This window comes from Thermobia domestica, chromosome 1, assembly GCF_964235325.1.
Source record: "Thermobia domestica chromosome 1, izTheDome1.hap1.1, whole genome shotgun sequence".
Lineage (NCBI taxonomy): Eukaryota > Metazoa > Arthropoda > Insecta > Zygentoma > Lepismatidae > Thermobia > Thermobia domestica.
In genome coordinates this window covers 71,917,856-71,938,804 of record NC_137454.1, presented here as the reverse complement: position 1 = coordinate 71,938,804, position 20,949 = coordinate 71,917,856, and the positions used below count along the sequence as shown (strand labels likewise).

General features: G+C 35.6%; 1 protein-coding gene across 3 annotated transcripts in view; it reads right to left on the bottom strand.

Annotated features, from left to right (window-relative positions):
- Nucleotides 1-238: 238 nt before the first annotated feature.
- Nucleotides 239-20,949, bottom strand: part of LOC145685985 (uncharacterized) — a 33,671-nt gene continuing 12,960 nt past the window's right edge. For all 3 annotated transcript variants that reach the window (XM_081758805.1, XM_081758796.1, XM_081758812.1), the window contains exons 2-3: nucleotides 17,915-18,391; nucleotides 239-11,752 (exon numbers count right to left, since the gene is read on the bottom strand). In XM_081758805.1, coding sequence (XP_081614931.1) covers nucleotides 10,575-11,752; nucleotides 17,915-18,362 — 1,626 coding nt within the window. In that variant the 5' untranslated portion in view covers nucleotides 18,363-18,391 and the 3' untranslated portion in view covers nucleotides 239-10,574. The remainder of the gene's footprint in view (nucleotides 11,753-17,914; nucleotides 18,392-20,949) is intronic.

Here is a 20,949-nt window from a genome sequence, read left to right as displayed (position 1 = left end):
TTGCATCTGAGCGCCACCCGTATGCGAATTTCAGTACTGTTTGTATAGCTGCATAATGTATTACAGTGGGTTTCGTTTTATTATTTTAAATGTCTAATTTGACTGGATTGTTGTCCTTGCAAGGATTTAATTCCACAGAATACCAAACTTAACTTCTCTCCACGGGATACCACATATATGCGCATGTACGCGATAAACTGTTGAATGGCATCATCCATAGAAAAGAAAACACAAATAGTACCTGAATATGGTGTATTTATTGTACAGTTTCCACAAAAATAAATTTTAAAAAAAACTTACAAATAACTTCACATTCCACATACGATATATGCACTGATAGCGGTATGAAAACATTTAATTCTTATGCCCTTATTAATATACGGTTTTCTCACACTTCATTCTTGAAAACACACAACACTGTAACATTTGGGGAGAAATGGAGATGAGAGAAGCAAGACTTCCATAACATATGTTCCTCCCACAAAGATGATACATCACTATAAGAAATGCTGGCATATTGATTGCTCCATGCAGAGATTGAGGCGTAATAGTAAGTAATTGGTACTTTATACCTAATTTCAACTGATTACGTAGCGTAAGCGAAAATGTCTGTAGTGACTTCACGCTATTATTAAAAATCTTCTATCTTTTGCTTTAATGCTTTCTATCTTTAGAAATGAATATTCAATGCAAACTCTAAAATATAGAAAACTGAGTAACTAGGAGCGCAAGTAACTCTAACAAGTTGCTTCTACAAAGTAATATGTACGTACCAATTTGAGAACAAGAAGCGTTCTCCGCGTTGCGTTTGGTTTGGCTTGCCAGAAGCGGAATTGTTCAAAAGATTTTCAGACAATTTATGAGATGTTACTATGAAGTAGATGAATGTTAATATACGACGAGTGCACTGTGTTAACTTATACAGCCCTGGCTGCGTGAGTCTAGATAACTGCCCGGTCTTTCTTGGGATGACAGCGTATTCGCACAGTCCGAAATCAACATTTTCAACAATCTTTACGGTAAAAAGGAACAAAATTATTGTAGGTCCCTATGTCCATATAAGAAAAAAAACAGCTCGTAATTAAAGTATATTTGGCAATTTAGAACGTTATTCGTTGTCTGACTTTCTCACACGCTTCACACTATCAAAAGCTATATTGTCTTCTTATCAGTCAGGCTGACGATTGCAAGTGGGAGAAACGTCTGTATCGTTTCTGACGAGAAATTGTCGTTTGTAAAAAGAAAATTCACTATTTTTAACGTTCTTGTATTTTTTGTCTTTCATAACAAAGAAAAATTATACTAAAGAATAAATGTTCACTAAGATATTGTGCTAAAAGTAATTTTGAGCCAAGAATAGCTCATAATTTCCTCGAAATTCCTTGACTGTTAATAGGACTTTTCCCGGTCTTCTTAAATTGTCTGATTTTTTACCGATTTTCCAGGTTTGTCGCTACCCTGAAGATGGGCGGAGCAATTCGCTCGCATGGGAATTATACGAAAAAAGAGTTCTAATTACAAAGTATGGTCTTATGGTGGGTAAAGATAACAATGAAATTAGCTTGATAAAGTAAAGAATACAACAGTGCTTTAGTTTCTACTGCGACCTTTTCCTTTTCGGATTTTTAAAGCCATAGAGTTCGATGAAATCCTATGCACGTTTCCAAGGCAAGATCAAAGAGAAATCTCAATTAGTCTTATCTTTAATGATTATATAGTAATAAGTTTACCTGAATGTTCATATACCACCCTTTCCTCTTCTTTCTGATAGCGTCACCCGCCGAGCTGTCAACCCACGAGCGAGAGCCGTATAAAACAGTTAATGGGATATTACTTTTCAATGAATCGATACGGTTAATCATAGGATATTTCGCCCATCCTAAGTTACTGCTCATCGCATGAAATGCGCTTCCTCCGCTCAAAATAAACAAATATGATTATATACAATAGTAATGATCTTGTTAAAAAGTTTATAATAGTTATTAAAAAGTTTACATGAATTGGGGTAATTACAAGAATCGGACTGTCTTAAATACTGCTCCACAAAGTATGAATAATTATTTTTGTACATTTCAACACTCTTTAATAATAATAATAATAATAATAATACACTAATATTTGTAAACCAGACAATCGAAATGTTCAACAAGATAAACTGTCGATAATCGTACATGAAAAGGTCGGCGACGTACATTTACGATGAAATGCCTGGTTAAAGGCGGTAACAACTCAAATTCTGAAAAATCTTGCCAGGAAACACTTAAAAGGATGTCGTCCTCATTCTTATCAATGAGCTAAGGGTGAGAACTTACCGGTAAAATACAGATACTAGTTAATTTTTCTCTTTAAATAACCCATACATCAAACAACGCGCATGACGAAAACACAAGCACAGTATCCGTTTTAACGGATACAATCACCACATTATTACGACTTTCCAGTTATTATTATTATTGTTATTATTATTATTATTATTATTAAAACAACTGAAGAGAGTCAACCGAAATGAAAAGCTTATATTACAAGTTCCATAAGATGCTCATGAGAAGATCCCAAAAATTCCTACTTCTATAATCATGGTTTGGTGAGGCTGTGCTAAGAATGCACTACTGAAATTCATTTCTGTAAACATACAAACAAACAAAAAGTTATAACTTCTTGTAAAGTCTACAAGGAAGTAGTTTCGAAACTTGCAGTTGAGCTGTTATCTGACACTTCCACTCAAAGAGGAAAAAGTGGAGCTTCCAACAAGATTGACTGATTATGATTTAACGGGGATCAAAATTATGCACAGCCAGTAAGGCTAAGGCCAACTAGGAATGCCTCGGCTAAAAATATTGGGCTTTGTCTCAAGCGGACTGATCTTCTAGCATTCTATATCTCAATTCACTGAAGTATGAGCTGTGGTCTGTACAGAAGAAAAGTAGTGGTAAAGTCAGTTTTACGAATTCCTTCGTGTGATAGTGGTAGCCTTTCCACTGAGAACCGACTGTTGTGTAAATTATGAGTCTGTCTGGAAACTAATGGCGAATATTTTGAAAAATGTATTCATGATTATTGTATCACAGTCTTATTTTTATAACTAATAGCAACTGAATTCGCACCTATAGAAAAATTGGTGTAAAAAAAAAAGTTTTTTCCTCTATTCATTAATATAATACCAACTCGTTAGAAACCGTGTAAAACAATTTACAGAATGTATACGAAAAATCTTATTTTCAAAGAAACTGGGATCTATGACTGTTGTTGAAGCACATATAAAGCATGCTGTTGAAGAATTTATCTCATGGTAAAAGAAAATCAGCATATAGTTAAAATAATTAACAATCCTAATAATGAAGATTTTACGACTTTTTTTTTTCATTCAATTCATTTTAACCAAAAAGCAATTTGGACACACGCAATTTGAACAAAATATGTTACTTCGTAAAATTTTATTAAAGCTTTTATCACACTTAATTTGTAACTGAGACAACTGAACCAGTCTTGTTTGGTCTGTTAACATACGAAACTATAATAGCGATGGACATACAGATTGAACATTAGTGACAGATTTCAAACGTGAAAAAATTATTTTCATATCTTGTTTTATTTATATGCCGGGAGCGTGGGCGTGATTCTACACTCCAGCTCTTTTCGAGATGAAATTGTGTGGTAGGGAATGACCTATATTCTGTTAGGGTTGATCTTACACTTAGGTCTCTGTATACGCCCATTTCACCTAATTGAAGCCGGTCGTGGTTCGTAGCCCATGTTAATAAATACATCCTACCGCTTCCATAACCTCACTGCTACATAAAAAGGAAGTAAAATACAAAAACACAAACTCATTTTCTTATTTCTAGTTAACTTATCATTTCTTCTTTCTTTCTTTCTACATATAAACTACTTCCCCCAAAGGGTTGTAGCCAACAACCGACTTGTTATTTATTTATGTATTACAAAAGATGCTTAAAGCAACTACTTTATTCCCGTCATACGTGAACTTAAGTGGAACAGGGAATATGAACAAGTCATAGCTCTTGCCGTTGGTCTAGTGGCTAGTCATCTGCGTTTGGTACATATGGTCCTAGGTTCGATTTCCGGTGAGAAAGTACAAAAATTTAATTTCACGATTATTCATTTTTATTAATCATCCGTTTTCTTTAGCTTAATGGACATAACCGTGCAATGTAATTCTTCCCTTCCCTCCCAACGGAAAACTAAACAAACCATCATCATTGGCCGTTATCGGAAGGCCTCATGCCCAAACTGAAAAGTTTCCATTCCCATGGTCCTCAGGTAACCTCTTCGTATTTTACCAACTATCCGTTTTAATAAGATCCATCAACTACAGTTTTTCACCCCCTCTCTCTATTTCCTTCTACTGTACCCTCTATCATGTCACTCGGGATAAAGTTCCATCTCGACCGATGTCCCAATCACTTTTTTCTTACAGTGCTGGTCTTTTCTCCTTCAGTATCCTAGCTGCTCCTCATTACTTTCCTTTTCTACCCAGTTCATCTTTTGGGGCCGCAGTGGCTCAGTGGTAGAGCGTTAACCTCTGGTACATGAGGTCCCGGGTTCAAACCCTGCTCCCGCCAAGTGAACTTTGTGGTGGCCAAATACCGTGTGCGTGGGTTTCCTTGGGGTTCTCCCGTTTCCTCCCACTTTCTTCATTCCACCATTTCATTCATTTCTCATCATCACCGTCTTCTTTTGCTTAGCCGGCATAACCGTGGGACGTAAAACAAAGATTTCATTTCATTTCATTTCCAGTTCATCTTTTCTTTTCTACGCCCACATTTCGAAAGAATCTAATAGATTTTCATCGTTTTTGAGCAGTGACTATGTTTCCCCCTGTAAATTACAATATTTCTCATTAATTATTTGATCTTTGTTAGTAACCATTCAAAAATCCACAGACTGTACTGAAGCAGAAATGCACTCCCGCTCGACACTTCCAGCGAACAGGAGCAAAGTATCCTGCAGATGCCCAAATAATAAAACCAAATCACTTCAATAAACTTCATTAAACTGAGTTGATATTAAACAGTTTACTTTCACATATGTTTAACAAGTATCACCGCACATACATACATACAGTAATTCAAAAATGAATAGCAACTCCATGTAATTTTGTGTGCTTACACGGTTTAATAAAAGAAATTCTACATAAAAGGCATGAACATACATACATCAACTTCAAGAAAATTTTACGCAGAATGCAAATTAAGGTAGAGAAGTTACCTATATCTGCAACAATGGGTGATACTTTACAAAATGTGACAGCCATTGTTAACGGACGTTAAATTTAGGTTGTACAAAACTAACTTTGACTTGAGCTAATACTTAATTGGATATCCACGCGATTTGATTGGACCGTTTTGGCATGGAGTTCACTAAATTTTGCAGTGTCGCTACTTGAATGCAAAGTTGCCAGATGTCGTTTATTCTTTCAATTAACTGATTTCTTGTAGTAGGTGTCCTTGTACGAATCATAACCTTCATATCACGTCATAAATTTTCAACAGGGTTTAAATCCGGCGAATTACCGGGCCAAGGAAGCGACATAACAATCTTTTAAAACTCTAGCACAGTGGTAAAGGGCAGAATCGCCTTGAAAAATAAATGCTTCACCGTTGAATAAATCTCTTTTCGAAGGTATCATTTTTGTTTGAAAAGTCATTTTGTATGTTTATGCATTAACAATACCATCACAAATATGGACTCTACCGACACCACTGAAAGAAAAATATCCTCAAATCATGACACTTGCAGGATATTTCGAGGTTTTACGTACAGGTAGGACTAAGTACTTCATCAGACATTAGATATACTTTGGCACATGAATCATTTCATAAATGTTGATTTTTGTCTCACCACTGAACAGTACTTTGCACCACTGTTCACTAGCGCAATCCTTGTGTGCCTTGGTCCATTAAACACGCATTGTGCGTTGATATTGTGTCAAGACATGGCTTATTGACAACCATGTGTGAGCAATAGATTTCAATGCTTTTGTTTTTTCACTGTACGTGAAAAAAGATTGACACTAGAGGTTTCCCGCCAACTCGTTGCAAGATCTTGTGATGATAAATCTGTCTGCAAAAGAACCGCTGCAATGCACTGTTCTATCTAGAAGAGAATTTCACTTTTCGACCACACGTGTCAATTCTTCCACTTTTTATGGACCCCACTTCCCAAATCTCAGCCAACTGCCTGCCTACTCTGTTTTTATGTACTTCCAGGATCTGCGCAATTTCAGCACTGGTTTTGCCACACTCACTTAAGGTTCGAATTTTACTGGCTTTTTGGATGTTATGCCAAAACTTATCCCTATTCTATGTCCGATGTAAATGAACTGCAAGACTTTTCTCCTACAATGAACTCAGTACAAACATTTATGAAAGAATAACAGAATTTTTAGGGTATAAATTTTAATTTCAGAACTGACAACAAATTTCACCACACGTTTGATAACTTAATCTGCGTAATCCTGAGCACATGCACAACGAGAATGGAGAGAAGAATGCTATTGCACGATTGAGGGATTGATTAAATAGTCGAGTGCCGACCTCACAGTAAGCCAGACTCGGTTGGTGAAGGCTGATTTGTGTTTCATTTAAGTCCCATTTTGTAAAGTATTATTCATTGTTGCAGATATAGATAACTTCTGCAACTTAATTTGCATTCTGCATAAAATTTCCTTTAAACTAACTTATATTTCATTGTATGTTTATGCTTACTTATATAGAAACTTCTATACTATATATATATATATATATATATATATATATATAATTACTATATATATATATATATATATATATATATATATATATATATAGATAGATATAGATATATAGGGGAAACTTGTACCATGGAACACTTTTTGCTTTTTTCAAGATATAATATTACGAACAGTTATTTCTGAAATTGTATTTCACTTTCAATTGAATTTCATTGCAAAAGTTTTTCACTTTCATAAATCACATACACTTCTGAGCACAACGAAAGCCACGATGGCACTGTCTGACAATGTCAAAGCATCATGTAGTTCATTGAATCACCTCTAGATAGTATAGGAGCTCAGAAACATACGAGTGTTCCAAGGTGCACTATGCTCAAGGTACAACGGTTTACCCTATATATATATGTGTGTGTACTGTATACACCTGTGTATATATACATAAATTGGAGACTAGTACTTCGGTTATACCTTTTAATTATAATTATGGAAAACTATACAGTTCCAGTACAAAAACCTATATACAGTAGTATATCGAGTCACTAACAAATCAGCCCACAACACAATTTCCGAACAAATTTTAACCGACTTGCTAATATACACACGTGGCTTTGGCGCCAAGTTTTGGTCTCGCTAACACCAACAGTTGTACTGAAGTTTGCACGCTGTGAACGTGTTTGTTGTTGATGCGTTGTCCTTAATACTTTTTCTTTTCATTAAATTAACATACATTGTAGCTCCTCTTTCTCCTCTCATGTAACAGAAAATATCAACTACAAAGATCAAGTTTCACTGTATACATTTTATATTATTGTACACTTTTACCACAAGTAAATTTATAAATAAGTAGAAAAATGATGGTTTTGGGTCGTGGGAACGGATTAATTGGATCTGCATTTTAATCGTAATGCTAAAAATTCTTCGATTCGCGAACGTTATGGAAAGGGTTAAGAACGTAGCCCGAGGTACCACTATATTAAGTTCTGACAACCAATCACGAGAACATTAACTCGAGAACAACGAGCAATTATACTTTTCAATATTTTTATTCTCTTCCTGTTTAAGCAATGACTGTCTCATCTAATGACTTTTACTTTTTGATCAATCTGAATAAAACAAAAGAAAGACTTCACTCGTGTTCATGGGTTGCCAAATTTCCTCAACTGTCCTATTGTCTACCATTCGGGTCCAATGGACCCATTGCCAAATAGCATTATGTATGTGCTATATATACTTGGTTATTTTGTGTATCTACCATGAAATATAGATGGAATGCGCTGTCACTTTACAGACCTGAATTTAATTAGTGTGATTGCCACTAGATGTACATTGAAGAGTATTTTTCCTAAATGCTAGAGCTCATTTTAGTTGTAATTTCTCTTCAGTAGTTTTAGTTAGTGCTGCTGAAGCTACACATTTTTTCAAACGATGTAACTTCTCTCAGCAGTTCGTAAATTAGAATCCATACTAGTACCATCCACTCACACATTTTTTGAAACGGTGTAACTTCTCTCAGCAGTTCGTGTATTAGAACCCATACTAGTACCATCTATTCACACCAAAGTGTTCTATGTGAAAAGGGCAGCATCAAAACAGAACCTAAGCACTGAAGACATTGAAAAGTATTTACATGAGTTGAGTTCTGACAATGATGTGTCTGACAGTGAGTACTGCCATCAGATGATGATGGTGTATTAGATTATGTGGAAGCAGAAGAGGATATTGTAAGTGAACCTGAATCGCTTGATGATGTTCCCCTGTCGCAGTGTGTAAGACTGGCCCAAATGTTAGACCCTCCCACCGGAAGATTGGAGTATGTGTCGAAAAAAATGGTGTGGAAGTATGGCAATCGCATCTCCCGAAAACAAGTCAAGGTCGTGCTAAAAAAGCAAATGTTATTTATGAAAAATAAGGACCAACTCGTTTTACACTAAGAAATTAGGATGATGAACTTTCTGCTTTTAGGCTTTTCTTTCGTGCTTCTCTGATTGACAGCATTTGCAAATGGACGTATAAAGAAGGGGAGATTGTATATGGCTCTGATTGGGGACGAATTTGAGAAATATGTTGGAGTGTTGATTCTAATTGGTGTCTACAAATCCAAAAAATTAAGAAGTCACCCAGCTGTGAAGTGTTGAAGATAGTCGCCCAGTATTCAACCGTATAATGTCTCGTAACCGGTTTCAGTCTATAAATCTTAATCTTTATATGCCATAGCTAACACTCCAGAGCAATACAGTAGACGTCCACGCTAATCCCCTGCAGTGAGGCGATGCCCCACACCGTATGAGCGGAAATATTGCCCGAGAGTAAGTACCTTCTCTGTTGTGAGCAACATTATCTTCGCACCAATTGCATACTACGCTAGTCCACACACAACTGAGCACATATGTGGCACTCACAGCTCATATCACATTGCATCTGAACGCCACCCGTACGCGAATCAGTACTGTTTGTATAGCTCCATAATGTATTACAGTGGGTTTCCTTTTATTATTTTAAATGTCTAATTTGACTGGATTGTTGTCCTTGCAAGGATTTAATTTCAATAAGATGAAGTTACATCACATAACGCTTGACTGTCTATGTACATTTTACAAACGGTGCTTCAACAACACAAGTTTCTCGTACCTATGCCAGCTCCAACCACCATCCTGTGAACTTCTGATGTTTTTTCGAGGTTATTTCTGAGTTTTTCAAATAGGTCCACCAGTTTAAATATGAAGAAAATTGGGTCAAGTATTTATATGAAAACGAAACTAGTTAAGAGGAAGAAAAGCGTGATAAACTGGGTGCGCGAATGTATGAAACTCGGTAGATGCCATCTAAGTGCAGAGATATTTCGTACATAATACTTCTTGTGTAAAAACGAACAGCATATGGTATGCTTGTTCTCGGAATTCTAATATTATTAAAAATGAAGGCACTATCTTCTGAATGGTAAATCAAGGCGGCTCACTTTCTGTTGGTAAAGGGTTATGAATATCTAAAAGATGATTACTGGTTAAAAATTTATCAGTGCACTTTACGTAGAACAATATGCCACACCAGCAACATTTTTCGAAAGAGCTGGAGGAGAGATACAATATCCTGACATTTGATTAATATTTGGTTCAACTTAAGATGTCAATAAAATTGTGGAAGAAACTTGTACCTAACTCGTTAGCTCATCTCGGAAATCAAGACAATTTTGTTTCCTGCTGGCATTAAATGCGGTATGAATTTCACATTTAATTGTATTCATTTATAGTACATCCCCGGTAATGTTGGTCTCTCATACTAACATTAAAATAAGAAGTAAATGTCAATACACTACAAAGTTTTCATAAAGTATTCTCACTTTCTCTCAGCAGTAATAAAGAAATTAGATGCAATTTCAAAAAAAAAATTTGAACAAGAAAAATACTGAAAATTCAGAGATATCGGAAAACAGACAATGGAAAACTGACTTTTCCGTGCATAGTACACTGTTAGACCGAAGTTGATTTTTCCAGATTTTCTATTATTATTTTTTTTTTTTTCAGGAACAGTAAATTTTTACATTTCAGGAAGACCTAAACTTTCACATTCTTCCTTTTAAATGACTACTCATGAAGGAAATTGAAGTGGCGGTTTTTTTCGGTTTTATTTCTAAATTCGGTACAAGAAATGCAAAGAAGATATCATACAAGGCACGTACCAAAGAAGATATCTCTGCTCTTAAACATGCCGTTAGTAGTATCTGTTGTAAAATAATTATAGTAACAGAAAGTACGCTGAAAACGTTCAACGAAAACACTTGTCATACCGAATTTCCATTCGAAAGTTCTTAACAAAAATGAAGGCGAAAACTCAAAATTTCACTTTACAAAGAACAAACCTTTACGATTTTGCGAATACCTAAAGTTTTCAACAACTTTGATCTTTTTGCTCTCAGTTGGGAACGCTGCTTTTTCAACGTTTTAATCTCTTTAATGAGGAATTTTTCACAGCCAGAAATAACACTTATATACTTCTCCGCTTCGGAAAGCACACGACTCAGCGGAGATTTCTCATCATTACTAACAGACGGAACTACTAAGCGAAGATTGTTCACAAAATTACGAAGGTATTGACGTCGGTTCCTTTCCCTTATATTATGAAGTTCCTTATCCAGCATACTGGAATTCCCTTTAACATTTTTTTTTACCTTACACTGAGATTCGTTCAATAGTGCTTCTGTTACAAAATTGTCCCTATCGGTTTCTGAAGTTTCTAAGAAATGGACATAGTCCACATCTTTAGAAAGTCTCTTCACTATTATACCATTAGCAAGTTTTTTCTTCACTATTATGTCTTTAGCAAATGCCTCCTTCACAGTTAGGCTTTTATTAATACCTCCAATATCTTGTGTTTGCGGTTTGGACACTGCTTTTACGATTCCTAATCTTACGGCATTGTTATCTTTCTCATGAACATTATTTTGTGAATTAAACTTCAAATCTTTTTTATATTGATTCGAATACGTAGTCAAAGTTCTCACTTTCTCCTTAAGTTTTCTTTGAGTTTTCCTTAAACTTTCCGTTATATTAATCAATGTTGCCTCATTAACTTGTAGTTCGTGGCAATATAATGTTGCTTCCCTAAGTATATCGATTTCACATACATTTTCATTGTCTTCTAGGTTAGGAATTAGCTGCCGCAAATTTTGAAAACTTAGTTGAATACGTATATCGCTTTCCATATTCTCATCAACAGTTTCGATGTCAATATCCTCATCACTATCTGAAGATAAAACTATTTCAAACGTATTATCCACACCATAGTTTTCCTTAGTGTCTGTCATATTTATATGGTTCTCTAAATTTGAAATCTCACCCAACGCTCTACAGGAATAATTATATTTACTAGAAGTAGAACATATTTTTGGTTTGGCCTTGAAGTGACCATCATCAAATTCTTCTGTTCCAGCATATAATTTTAACTTAGCAGGTATATTACATGAAGATCTGCTTATGTGTTCTCCATATTCATCATCTTGCCTTTCCAAACACACCACGCTATCTGCAACAAAACACGTATATTAGAAATTATTTTATCTCAATGGAAACGGACAAAACAATACCTAAATAACTATACATACTTCATTTTACAATTTTAGATATCATTAACAATACTATTTATCGAAACATTTGAGAAATTGAGGACTCGGTGAGGTACTTATTAAATATGTTTACAAAATACTGGATTGGCTTCTCTTTTACTGCTAAATAATACGGCGGATCGGGTCGCATTCTCGGTTTTACGAATAGGAAATCAGGAGATATATATATATATATATATATATATATATATATATATATATATATATATATTTACATGTCTCCTTTGGTCTTACGTTAAACTCAGAAAATCAATATTGTAAAAGTGATAATACATAGAAAAAAATAATACATAGAAACCGTAGTTATAATTAAATAATTCATACAGAGTCATTAATGCTAGTTCTTATTTGAAAAAAAAAAATATTACGTATCTTAACGGCAGTTGTACTCAATTGATATGACCCAGTGCTTTATTCTCCATCAGAAATGGTTTATCAAGGGCGAAAAGAATGACAATATGGACACGGAACATACTTGCTACATATAATGTGCAATATCAACTGCCTTGAGAGTTTTTAACATATTGGTACAAATGCATCATTGCTCCAAGAGCCTGCTTCGATGACAAAGCGTTCTAACTTTCACTTCGTTTCACATTCCTCAGAAGAAAAAAAAATGTGGAAACTTTTGGTGTACGAGGGGATCTATAATATAGCAACAAAATCTGTGCCTTTCCAATTAATACGAAGAAAAGGATATCTAAAAAACCATTATGTAAATTTATTCGCGTACATGAATGAGGAACGACTGAACACAAGCCTTACTACTTCTAGTATGCAGTCTGGAACTCTGAATACTATCCTTGAGTAAAGTGTCAACACACCGTAAGTTTTCATAATACTTGTTGATGTTACTCTCTATTCATATGTTCTTGTTTGAATCTAGCATCAGTCTCCAGTGTTAGTTCATACAGAACAGTCATGTATCTCCCATTAAATGCCTGGCCGTTTGTATATTATCATCATCACATTATCACTTACGATTGAAAAGTTTTGTTCTGTACTACTGTACCCGCTTGTGGCTGAAAGGAAGAAATAGGATGAAACTCAAACCACTGTGCTGATTACGCACTCTGCATGAGAAAGTTGAGAATGACTGGAAGGGAGGGATTCATTCTGCTTCTCGCTCCAAAGAGGCTGATTTATATATTTTCCTTTCATAAGCGAGAGAACTCGGCAGTAGATTTACGTAGAATTATGCTTGCTTTGCGTTTCATGTACAAAAATTATTATGAATAAAAAGTTCCTTAATGCAGTTTTCACAATTTCGGAACTTCTGAACATTTTATATATGTTTACATATTTTTCCAAACATTTAAGGAACGAATGAACATTCCTGAGCTATATGTTAAATTGATTTGCATTTGACAAGTTGCTGTGGAAGCAAACTGCAAGCTAGAAATAAATATGTGTGTTTCATTTGAAATTCGGGTTAATTATAGAATAACATTACGTAGACTGGTTGACGAGTTTTGCGTTCCATTGAGCAGTGAGCGTATATGACTGAGGACTCACAGCTTAACCTGGAGGTCCGAACCGCATGAGGTCCCACTCAGGTTGTCACTATTCACCTCAGCGACCACGAAAACCTTGGAGAACCGTCAAAAGATGTTCTCAATATATGGACACTGGATTGTCCAAGCACAGCAGCTGGGCTGTGGCACAAGCTATGTGGTCTGAGTGGAGAGCACCGACTGCAGGAGTGGGAATGTTTGCCTGTTCTGGGAAGTGGACTAGGTGGGACTGGGTGGCGTAGTGGTTTACGCATAGGCATGGTATACCGCAGATTCCGGGTTCCAGTCCCTGTCCGGTCAAGTCAGTTTTTCATTCTTTGTGACATTGAATTCACACGTACAGAGCATTTGTTCTGTAAAATAAATAAATAAATAAATAAAAATAAATCGGTTCTGCCCACGTTTCATTAACATATTCGGAGTTTAGTATTTATCAAGGCCACTCCTACCACATTTTTGTTAAAGGAAGAATTATAAACACAAGCAATGCACTGAAGTTATCCTTCTCCGATTCTTAACATTTAGCTAAATAGCATTTTCAAAAACATTACAATCTTATAATCGATTTTTGTCAAAATATCGAGTTCTAAGCGAAAATATTGAGTTAAAGATTTTCTTTTCCAGAGGTATGAACAAATAAAGCCTTCTCATCTATTTTTTTCGTAATGAGTACCACTTTGTTAATGTGTTATTACTATGTTACATATTAGATCTTGATTAATACTTGTGCATTTGTGTAGTATTTCAAATTGACTGAAGGAAACCATGGATTTGAGGCATAAACCAAGAGCTGTGATTGAGTTCTTGACAAAAGAATATTCTACCCCTAAAGAATTCCATACAAGACCAACAAATGTCTATGGGGACACTGTTGTAAGTGAGCAATGTCACAAGTGGCTTGCACGAATATATTATGAAATATTATTGTGAATGGTGCTCATTTCCGTGTTGCCACGATTTGCAATGCTACCTTACTAGCAATTCTGAAACACATTGCCACATCGCATGTGAAAAACTTATGCTCTCATATATCGGTATACTTAAGGAAATTAGTTCCTTGGTGCTCTAAGAACTGAACATGCTGCAATCATTTTTTTATTTATGCTTTCTTTTTAGTAGTAATGTGCATTCTGAACTAAATTCATCAGTTCAAGGCAGAAAACTATACTCAAAAGGTACACACGAACACTGCAAATTCTACGATTCTCACAAAATGCGTAGGATAATTTCCACTTACGACTTTCTAGTCATCTGGTAGCCCATAAAAACACAATCTAATTCAAAACTAATACAAATGCAGAACTTCCACCTTCCGTTAATGTGAGAAACTATATTTAGATGAGATTCAGAAGAAGCGACAAACACGGAGAAATCTTCCACGAATGTCGTAACCATAAAATGCACTGATAACATGACTTAATACTACACAGCAATAATTGAAGAGTTCCACTTCAGAAAATCACATGTTGCGATTATTGTAAGAATGCATGTTTATGTGAGAGCGGATTTGAAGTGGAATCACTTCTAAGATAACAGTTCACTAAAAAATTTGTTGCTTTAAGAATCTTTTTTGCGAAAATCAACGGTTGTTTCCAATATTTTTGAAAATGTTAAATTAATCATTGTTCCAATTCACAAGGAAGGCGACAAAACTGATTGTAATAATTATTGAGGCGCCTCGCTTCTGTCAGCATCCTATACAATACCCTTAAACATTGTTAGCAAGATTGGCCCCATACATAGATACAATTATTGGAGACTATCAGTGCGGATTTAGGAGAAATCGATCAACTATCGATCAGATATTTACCATTCGACAAATTCTCGAATTAGTTATCGGTTTTAGAAAGGCTAACGACTCGGTTAGGAGAGAAATACTAATACACAATAATACACTGAGCAAGGCTATGTGATAATATGTAAAAAAAACAGTATCACGTAACAGTTTCAACACAATAACTGTGTCTTCATCAGATTTCCCTCCTTCTCTAAGAAACTGTTACGTGATACTGTTTTTTTTACATATTATCACATACCCTTGCTCAGTGTGTTATTGTGTATTAGTGCAAAATGGAAACAAGGCCTGATAGAATAGTTTTAGGAGAGAAGTATTGTACGACTCCTTACAGAATTTGCAAAACGTGAAAGCTATATGGATTAATTAAGGTAAGCTGAAATGAAATCCAAAGTAAAATCCTAGGAGAAAACTCCTTGTCCACGAACTTTCAGGTCAAAAATAACCTGAAACAAAGTGATGCGTTCTTGTCATTATTATTTAACATTGTTCTGGAGTACGCAATAAATAAAATCAAAGGTAGCAACTAGGGCTAGAGCTGAATGGTATTCACCAACTTATGGCGTATGCTGATGATGTAAATCTGATAGGGGATAATAAATGAACAATAGAAAGAAGTACGGAGGTTCTATTAAATGTTTGTAGGGACAGGTTTAGGAACAAATGCAGAGAAAACTAAATACATGGAAGTTCGACGTGATCATAATATTGCAAATTATGAATGTCAAAATATCAAATAATACTTTCGACAAATAGGTACTCTGAAATTCCTAGGATCAATATTAACAGAAAATTCTATCCACGAAAAAATAAATTTTCGACTAAAATTAGAGAATTCGTGTTATTCATTTCCAACTCTTTTGTCGTCGTGAACCCTTCGAGAAATTTGACGCTTAAAAATATAAAACGATAATCATGCCTGTTGTGCTGTATACTCGCTTACTCTGAATAAATATTTAGTTTTACACTAGCAATATTTTGATTCAACTCCTTAAAGAATGTCTTATCCCAATCCTTCTTTGCAAACCTCAATCCCAATCATAGAGTGAGGTTCGACAATGCTCTTGAAGTAGAGAAATAAAAGTTACGACCTGAACAAAACTTGGATTTTCACTCTGTTTATTTTCTTTGCTTGATACCTGATTTCAGTATTTCACAACATAAAAGCTCTATAAATTCCACTTAATTCTATGCAAAGTCAAAGTCAATTTCTATCTGTAATACTAAAACTGGTCCCCAAGATTAAAAAAAAAGAAAAAGAAAAAAGATAGTCGACTTTCAACCACTTATTTGAGTAGTAAACCTATTTCTCAACCACTGATTTTATTCGGTGTTGCAGCGGCAGACACAAACGAATATCTGGCAGCGTTGTTTTCCCTTAACAAATTCTGCTCAAAAGGTCATGAATACCGCTTTAGCAACTTTCCAAGGACGCTCCAAAGTACGGCAACGGCTTCCAGAAAGTGCCTTTTGAGAAGTCAAACGAACGGTTGTCTATTGGCCCGATGTTCGAAAATTTAATATGAATGGACGAATATAGGATTACTCGAATTCCCGTCTCCTTTGCCTTCCATGTATAGAACGACTGAGATGATCGAGAGGTATTGCTGGAGGCTTTACCATGCTGATATGTACATTTATTGTCTCGTTGCCGTACAGGTCCCATAAAGAAAGTTCATGATCTGAAACTAAATGAAATGAAATCTTTGTTTTACGTCCCACGTTTATGCCGGTTAGGCTAAAGGAGACGGTGATGATGAGTAATGAATGAAATGGTGGAATGAAGTAGGAGGGAACGGGAGAACCCCGAGAAAACCCACGCACACGGTGTTTGTCCACCACAAAGTTCACTTGGCGGGGGCTGGGATCGAACCCGGGACCCCAAGCACCAGAGGTGAACGCTCTACCACTGAGCCACCGCGCCCCCATGATCTGAAACTAAGCTGCGTTACTTGGTGTTGGAAGCCAGTTCGACAAGTGGCAGCGTTCCCCGACTATAATATCCCGTTATCTTCATAAATACCATGCAAACCTTTTATGTACACAAAATCAAAACGTCTCTCGTTGTCTGCTTGGCGGTAAAAAGTAGATCGAACTTCATTGGTCTCATCTAGGTAGACTACCAAGCATTTAAGGTACACATGCATTTCCACTTGTCTCCTGTAAGGATGTTTCATAGTGTTTTATCGTGTGGAATCTCGTGGATGTGGTACTCTGAAGCTTTCCTCGCGTGCTTTGTGCTTTCGATTCCAATGCAAGGTTTTTCTGATGTTGAAAATTGTACCCTTTGAGGTTCCGTGTAAGACTAAACTTTTCTGCGTACAAAAGATTATTCTGTTACTGCTCTCCAACTGTGCATAATATAGTGAGATTTAGAGAGGGAACTGCAAGTGTTTTTACAATTTCCGGCTGGCCACGCACTACAGGGGTCTGTTGTGCATTGTCGGATGATGAGATTCACACCAGCCTTGTTGATTATTAAACCCGTTACACCGTTTCACTACTGCTAAGTGACTATAATGGACGGCGTAAAGTCCACAAATTAATCCTCCTTAGAAGTCTTACCTTCATTGATCCATGGCTCATGCTCAACAATACTCTGTAGTCAATGTGGCCAGCAATGTATCGGGTCATAGCAGGTAAATGTGTCGTTTGGGAGGTTCACTGAAAATCGACTATCTTTAACATGGGCAATCTTCTGTATTTTGTAGTTCTTCACATAGTATAAAAATAAACTTGGGGTAAAAACTTACCATCACTGGACGCATTATCAAGTTCATCGTACTCTGAAATATGTGAACGAAATTCCTTTTCAGTGTGAAAAGCTTGAATACTTAATTCTTCCTTTGATTTAACTTCTAGATTAGTTTCATCTGATAAAGTATCAAAATTTTTTCTTTCGCTTGTGTCTTGCTTTACTATCGCTTCCAGATTAGTTTCGTAAGATATACTTTCTACGTTAAAATATTTTTTATTCTCCCAGTGCGTTACAGTATCACATGACAAGGGGTCCTCTTTAACAGTTGCTTTCCTTCCTTTGTCAAAATGTGAATTTTGAGTTGGTAGCTTGCAACTCTGTATAATATTGGAAGTCACATCAGTATTGCATTCATATTTATTTTCATTAATGAATATGTTATCAAAAACAGGCTCAGAATTCACTGCTACAAATTCAACAACAGCCATTACAGCTACCAACATACGCTTTCAGATACTTGCGCTGTTATTACCTGAAAGAAATGAATAAATGTTTAAGTAGTGCTGTTTCTAACTTCTATAAATTATTTAATATCGGGTTGACTATTACTATGTAATTTGAAATATTATTTATAGTTTAATAATTGCAATGGCGTTTACAGTTAAACATAGAAACAAAATGTTAAGTAACCATCAACATTGCTACCACAAATATTTAACTAATTAGATGTTGTATTAATACATAGGAATAGGGAAGAACCTTTACTTCCTACATATATAAACTTTTTTCTAGTATCGAATTCAAGTAGTGTTTAGTACCAAGGAAGTCACCGGTGAAATGTAAATTCGTATCATTGAATTGTGGTGACGGTTTGTGAGGAACACACCAAACAATCTCAAAGTATTATTCATTCATTACTTTTGCCCAACATTTCATAAATATTCAGTACAAATTACAGTTGTAACCAAAGAACTTCACTGTAACAGGAACAATCAATAAGACAAATAAATTTAACTTTCTTTTTAACCTAAAAGTGCCCTCTCAGATATATCTTTAGAGTGCTATGGGACTACGTTCTGGATTATTGTCTTTCTTTCTTTGCTACTATTTATTACTACTTGTCTAAAGTAATGTTTAATCTTGCTACATCATTGCATTGTCTTTTGCTTACTTGTAATTAGAGTATTTGTAATGCATATACCAATAATTCATTCTAAAATCTAATCCCTATTTAAGTGAGTGAAGAGGGACCTTAGTGAAAAACTACTCCAAAAGCAAATTACTTGTAAAAGACAAAAATGGAAATGGACGAACAGTCCTAAGCCAGATCATTAACTGTATTGCAGAAATTTGCATATCATTAACTTGAGATTAAACTAAATATATACACACACTGAAGACGTAAGTCACATGTATCATGGTTACAATTTAGGGTAAACATTAATGAGCATTTCAGACCTGGTCTGGACGGACTTTCTTTTTTTAGTGAGCAAATAATATATCTCTTTATGGCACAAATATATAGCATAGGCATATCTTTGTATAGTCTAGTACAGGTAATTTTTGCAGTATCCCATCGCGAAACATTGAGCTGAAGAGACTTTCAATAGAACAAACTTAAAGAATGTTCATTTAACTGATGGATGTTTCCGATGCTGAAGTCAACAGTTGCGCACTTCGATACGGTAACTTTGGACTTTAGATAGGTAAAACTTCACGAGGTGGGACCAAAGAAACCGGAAATTTGTTAAATTCAGTCTCCTTCAAAGTACTATCTATTAGACACGATGCACATCTTCAGGCTTCTTTCCCGATGTTTCAAGTATCTCTGGAAGTTTTCAACTGACATAGTCTAGTGCCTGCTACGAAGCTTATTTTACAACTTCCATATCAAAAAGCACTTCTTTTAGATCTTCTCATTCACAGAAATAGAAATAACCGCACGGGACTAGGTCTGGTGAATATGGAGGGTGGAAAATGAAAGCCCATCGCTGAGAGTCAAAATGTGGTTCCCAAAAAAGTTGTTTTTTATCCTGTATGAGCAGGCAAGGAACAAAATTATTGTCAACAAGTCTCATTTTCAAATCAGGCAAAATCCGCTGGTACGAGATTATATTCTGAAACTTTGTCGATTGTAAAAGGACAATCCTCGTTGATTTTTTCAATGTTTTCGTCGTTTGGTGAAGGATACCCAGAACGAGCATAAGAATAATTTCTCTCACGATTAAAGCGCGTAAACCACTTGAAAACTCTTGAACGTCTCATAACAAGCCTGCTCAAGTATTTGGTAAGCTTCCGTTGTCGATTTTTCAAGCAGGAAGCAAAATTAGAACAATTTTTGATCTTTAAATCTGCTATTTAAATATACGATTTTGAAGGCATCAAAGAACAGTTGAGAAAAGCAACACTACGATCAAATGTTAACCTCCTAGGCTAACGTCGCTTAGGCAACTGATCTGGGAAAGTCTACTAGATGCATCTAGCGAGAGAACTCTTTACTACGTCTAGAAACAGCCGCGCGCTTCCAATCCGGTTTATTTTGGGTACCGATCGTATATTGCAGTTTTAACAAAGTAGAAAATTACTGAAAACAAATGGGGGCCATTGCCTGATGCGTTACAATATTTCCTAAAACTACTTTTAACGGAGATATACAATGAAAGTTTTTCATAAAAGCATGCTACTTAAAAATTAATACTTTTGACTCTCGCAATATTTTTGCAGCTGCGGCTCTGTACTGTCCATCTAACAAGCATTCAAAGTTGTAAACAGAAATCACTTTTTCAAAACTTTGAAACAAGACACGTCTGACTTGCCATGAAGAGGGAATTAATATGGTGCAAATTGATATTTCTAATTTGAGACTTTCGTTCTCTCCAGTAAACACTTCTGTACCGTGGGAACCAAACTCGGTATAAGACAGAATATCTATGTCAACTCTGAAAATGCTTGCGCACTTACAGCGATTTTGCATCGGCATTTCCTATAGCCACTAATTCCATACATTTAAAGAATTAATAAGGGTTATTTTCTTTGTTTGCCTACATCACATACAAGCCGAATGTCAGAAAATGGCCGATATTCTTTTAA